We start from the raw sequence: 4,862 nt of genomic DNA, 5'->3' as shown, positions 1-4,862 counted from the left end.
TCCACACACCTAAGTACAATTTACAAACAGCGTCAGGTAGAAAACAGATCCAGGCCTACCTGGATAAACCCATCTCCTTGAACAACTTATTGCACTTGTTGGAAGGAACCTTAAACCCTAATATAAATTGCACCAAATAAAAACATTTAACGTCCTGGATAACTTAAAGAGCAACAATATTCAAGTTCTTTTAAAGTAATTAAATTCCATGTTGTCATTGCCAAAAGAAGTGAGGTAAATATAGACACTAGTTTCTAAGGTTTAGCAATTCCATTCATAACTTTCTCTCACAAAGAGGAGACTTCTTTAGGAAACCTCAAATCATCTAAAACTTGCTTTACTGTTAGTGAGACTCTAAACAAATCAAGAGATACGGCCATATGCCTCTTCAAAGGTTCAAATAAACAACTGTGAAGCTTAAAAAAAGTCATACAGTGCCTTTCATCTCTCCCTGCACTGAAATGTTACAACTTCTAGTACATGCTATTGTCTCAAATTTGCTTGGACAAACAGATGGTTTCCTAAAAATCCATTTGCACTCGAATACATATTAGATCTCTCTTCTACTAAATGAATGCATCAAAACAGACCATGTGAAGGCTGATCCTGTAGTTCACCCAGAGCCAAATACATGTAAAAGGGCCTGTTATTCCAGAAAAAATCTGTCCTTGACGACAGAGTTAACCACATGATGCATATCTGTAGCTTCTTACATGATGTAGTAATCCTTATCTACTGATTACAGAGTTAGCCTTAGGTCCAAGTCAGCAGGTTTTTTTATATTGTCCTGGCACATGGATTCTGCTATGCCTTTGGTATTTGATTCATAGCATAAAAACTTGTAAAAAGGTATGCCGCACCTGTCATCGATTGCACTGGTTGATCTATGCTTAAGCAACCCACCAAATCGGCACATGGCTCGGCTGCCTGCCTCTGTACTTAGTTCCTGGATTATCAAAAGAAAATGCTTTTCAGTTTCCAGGCAAGAATCATATGACAAAACTGGTGTCTCTACTCACTATCTCCCGTAGTATTCTCTAAAGATTATTATCATTTAACAGCTTGCCATTTGAATTGTCCAAAGCACATTATTCATTTTTAGCTCTGTTTCTCTTTATTCAAACAGTGAACAACAGCATGACCAGGACTCAATTGGGGATTTTGTCTGATTAACACTGTGCAAAAGTATCTCATGTTAAACATTAGCTTTATTTATGAGAAGTCGCATCAGTTTTGCATTCACTCTCAGAGCCTTGCTTGTCTAGTTAAGCATGGAAAATGTTACCTGCTGCAAATGATTTGGATGCCCAGGTTCTTCGCATGCATCAGAAGTAGAAGAGTCCTTTCCATCAGAAGTTCCTGAGTGTTTCTTGAAATTGCTATCAAGAAAATCATTCACTGAAGTAGACAATCCTAGTGTCAAAAAATCACTGGGCACCTCTTTCTCCTGGGAAGAAATGTCATTCTCATATGAACCTTTCCAATTCAGTTGAAAGCTTGGTTGCATTAAATTTGTGCTGTTGCTCGAGCAGCTATCCTTTACAATACCCTGGCCAAGAGGTGACAATTGTTGTCTGTGTCCTTGTTCACTGTCACAAGAAAAGTTTATTTCAGGAGGATTTTTACAAGCAGGAGATACTGTCTCAGACTTGGATTGCCACTCTGCTGCCATCTGAATGGGTTCAAAACAAGTTGCCACAGAATCCCTGGTATTAAATGAATCTTAACATCAGAAGCATGACCTGTGAGCAAATCTGTGTCTAAACATTTAAAAAAAGCATTTGAAATGCACAATGCAACTTTCCCCAGCCTGGGAGATGAGGGTAAGAATATCATGATGATAACGTTGTCAGCTGACTTGAGGTAGATTTATAATCCTTGAGATCAGGTTGACTTGTTGTCTTTACTGGTAAGATTGATTTATTTATACTTGAAATAGACAAAGCCAGGAAGGTATGCCTTGATAGGAAGTAGCCCACAATAAGAATCTTTCTTTTATTTATTTTGGTGTCTTCTAGGAATGGTCACTATGTGAAGATGGTTTAACTAGGTCAGGCTCTCAAGTTTCAACATTCTATATATCTGATCGATAAGTTTCCAAAGTCCAAATTGAGTTGTATAGTTTGAAGTAGCTGATGAGTTAAATTGATAATTTAATCTAAGTTCTAACATGTTGTGTTGGGCAATGTTGGATATTAATTAATCCACAGCAATAAACAGTGCTAAAAGCACCAAAGAGTGCATTGAGGCAGTCATCTGACTCATATTGTTGTACTAGATCATGTTGTTAAAAAAATCATTCTATATATGGCTGTTGCAGTTCATATTTTGATGTTTCAAATTTGGTAGGAAAGATTTCAATATGTTTCTCAAAGCTGGGATTTTAGGTCTAAGCCAGAGAGGCATATGACTCAAATTCGCAACCATTTGGCAAAGACGGACAGTAAGTACCCAACTCATAATTCAAAAAAATCCTCGGGACAAAAGCAAATAAAAAGATATTTATCATTTCATGGGAAATCTGCTAAATAGACATCAAAATGAAAACAAGGACATGTATTTGAATAGGTAGATATTTTAATAGAGTTCCTATAATCCACACAAAGACATGTTCCTAACTCATGTCATACTGTTTACTTTGATGCTATAGGCTTGTTATATGACTCAAGTTCAAGAACCACTTAACAAGATGAAGCCTAATAGTACAGTTAGCACAAAGTGACTGAACAGGAAGAACAGGAAATTGGGCAATAACTAACAGAAGTTGACTCTGCTAGCCTCTCCAAGAGTAAAGCTTGTAAGTATTTGGATACTAGGAAAGAGTTGCACTTATGGGAAAAAGCACAAGGTAGCTAACTACCATTCTCAACAGAATGCAATGCAAAAAAACCTCAAATCTTGGTAAGATTTATCTTCCTTACTATACTAAGTCTGCAAAAAACAACTCAATTTCACAAAATTTCAAGCTGGGTACCTGAAAACGCCAACAGTATTCTGACTAGAAGGCTCCACTCTGGATGACTTGACCTCGAGCATGTTTGCTTCAGAGAAAGGCCAGAAACGTTTTCTGCCTGGAATCTGCTTCAACAGCAAGAAATTGTATTGAACCACTACTAACTAAAATAGATCAGTAAGTATCGAGTATCAGAAGTTCAAGTCTACATCCAATTCTGAGAAATTTCATTACAAATATCCAAAATAAGTCAATGTTACAGAGGTCGGTGTGTGGAAAAAAAACATCTGCAAAGCAGGGGAGTAGTTCATCAACCCAAAAGATTATCACAAACATTAATAAGATTGGCTAATACAGCATGATAAAAGGAAAGAGATGGAACGATAATCACTTGAATCATTCCTTGGAATAAAAATAAGACATGAATTTCAGATGGGGTAAAGTGTCATTTGTTTATTTACCTTGTTTTCCTCTGGCCAAGTACCAGCGTTGTCAGAGTAAATTTGGTTTGAAGGGGGCTCCGTTTGTACAGCGCCACATGATGAAACATTCATCTGAGAAATCCATATTCAAATTTCAATTTTAATTGGGTGTTCCTAGTCAAATCCCAATGTCAAAAACCAATGAATTGTAAAAACAAAATTGAATTGAGAAAAGAAAAATGCAGAAAGCATTATGTACCATTGGCAGCTCTGTTGGGGGACCAGATGGCCACAGAGAGGGCTCAAAAAACATCAACTCCCGGTGATTGACTGCAGCAGATCCAGAGATTTCAGACCCCAAACCCTGCTGAAAAGGAGCTGACACCACAGAATCTGGAGCTACAGAGACATGAGTAACACAGGAATTTGACTCAGCCAGAGCATAATTATTATTAGTCATATGGACTGGGACACTAACATTAAGCCCTGCAAGGCATATGATCGAATCCCTTGGGGGTAAATCCAGAGCAAAGGGAGCTGTAGGAGAAGGATGAGGTGGCTGAAAGGAAGCCTTGATCTGCCTATGAAGTTGGTCCTGAGGGATTAAACCCATAACCCGTTGTTGTTGCTGTTGTTTTTGTTGCTCTTCCATGCGCAACTTTTCCAACTGGGCAACTCCCAATCCGCGCTGGGGGATCTTCTTTTCGCCATTTTTGGCCTTCCTAGACCTGCCGCAGGACTGAGATGCTCTCTCAAGCCTTTCCTCCATTGAAGATTATATGAATAAACTTCACAACTTTTACAACTGTTCCCATCTACTACAGTATCAGCGAAAATAACAACAATGATGCTGATTATATGAATCTTAGACCAATAATAATATTCTATAATAACAAGACAACCATATGGAAACAATCTCCTAAACTAGTAGATTTTACCTTAAAAGTCATCCTATCTACTACAAGCAAAACAACAATTGGAGAAATTATTTTACAACTGGACACCTAAATACATTTCTTCTAATCAGTAGATTTAGCTTTCAATTTTCTCTAATTTTGGTATTGTAGTTACTGTAGAGGTAAGGTTCTCAGTTTCTCAAAATAACAATTGTATTGAACTTGTGAGACAAAAGAAACCTATAGGCTGAGACTCGAGAGTTTTGAACTTGTAGCAGTTAAAAGTAAGCATCAAAGTTGGAATAGCTACAGATTTAGGTCCAACGCTACCGAATATAGGTGGACACTATTTCCCAGTAGTCTTGCTTTCTTCGTTCGCAAGTACACGAGATCTCTTCATCTAATTTTTTGGGTAGATAAAATTACATGGAAAAAGGTTGGCACTACTTCAAAAAGAGTGAAGGTTAATTGTTCTCTTTATCAAAAGCTTTTGCAATTTTTGGTATAATTTTTTAATAGAAATATGTTGCCATTTCAGGTATCTATATAGACGAGGCTAAACCGGCCCCAAAATCGTATATAAAAATTAGT

At 37.3% G+C, this 4,862-nt stretch overlaps 1 protein-coding gene across 2 annotated transcripts; it reads right to left on the bottom strand.

The window, feature by feature from the left end:
- Window positions 1–248: 248 nt before the first annotated feature.
- On the bottom strand, window positions 249–4,543 carry LOC131027471 (uncharacterized). Of its 2 annotated transcripts, none has more exons than XM_057957553.2 (5): window positions 3,635–4,543; window positions 3,415–3,507; window positions 2,975–3,078; window positions 1,286–1,589; window positions 249–946 (listed from the first exon to the last, which is right to left on the bottom strand). In XM_057957553.2, the coding sequence occupies exons 1-5, from the start codon at window positions 4,142–4,144 to the stop codon at window positions 740–742; spliced, it is 1,218 nt and encodes a 405-aa protein (XP_057813536.1). In that variant the 5' UTR covers window positions 4,145–4,543; the 3' UTR covers window positions 249–739. The 2 variants fall into 2 exon arrangements, with proteins under 2 accessions (XP_057813536.1, XP_057813535.1); XM_057957552.2 differs by having other exon boundaries at window positions 1,286–1,706; window positions 3,635–4,534.
- Window positions 4,544–4,862: the final 319 nt, after the last annotated feature.

This window comes from Cryptomeria japonica, chromosome 4 (genome assembly GCF_030272615.1).
Source record: "Cryptomeria japonica chromosome 4, Sugi_1.0, whole genome shotgun sequence".
NCBI lineage: Eukaryota > Viridiplantae > Streptophyta > Pinopsida > Cupressales > Cupressaceae > Cryptomeria > Cryptomeria japonica.
The sequence above is the reverse complement of the archived record's forward strand: the minus strand, read 5'-3'. Positions and strand labels throughout refer to the sequence as shown.

What these genes read in the sequence shown, in the direction of transcription:
- LOC131027471 (XM_057957552.2), bottom strand. Translation starts at nt 4,144, where the DNA reads ATGGAGGAAAGGCTTGAGAGAGCATCTCAGTCCTGCGGCAGGTCTAGG. An exon ending in CCCCAACAGAGCTGCCAATG is followed by an intron (nt 3,508 to 3,634) that starts GTACATAATGCT and finishes TGGATTTCTCAG; the next exon opens with ATGAATGTTTCATCATGTGG. An exon ending in ATCCAAATCATTTGCAGCAG is followed by an intron (nt 947 to 1,285) that starts GTAACATTTTCC and finishes TTGATAATCCAG; the next exon opens with GAACTAAGTACAGAGGCAGG.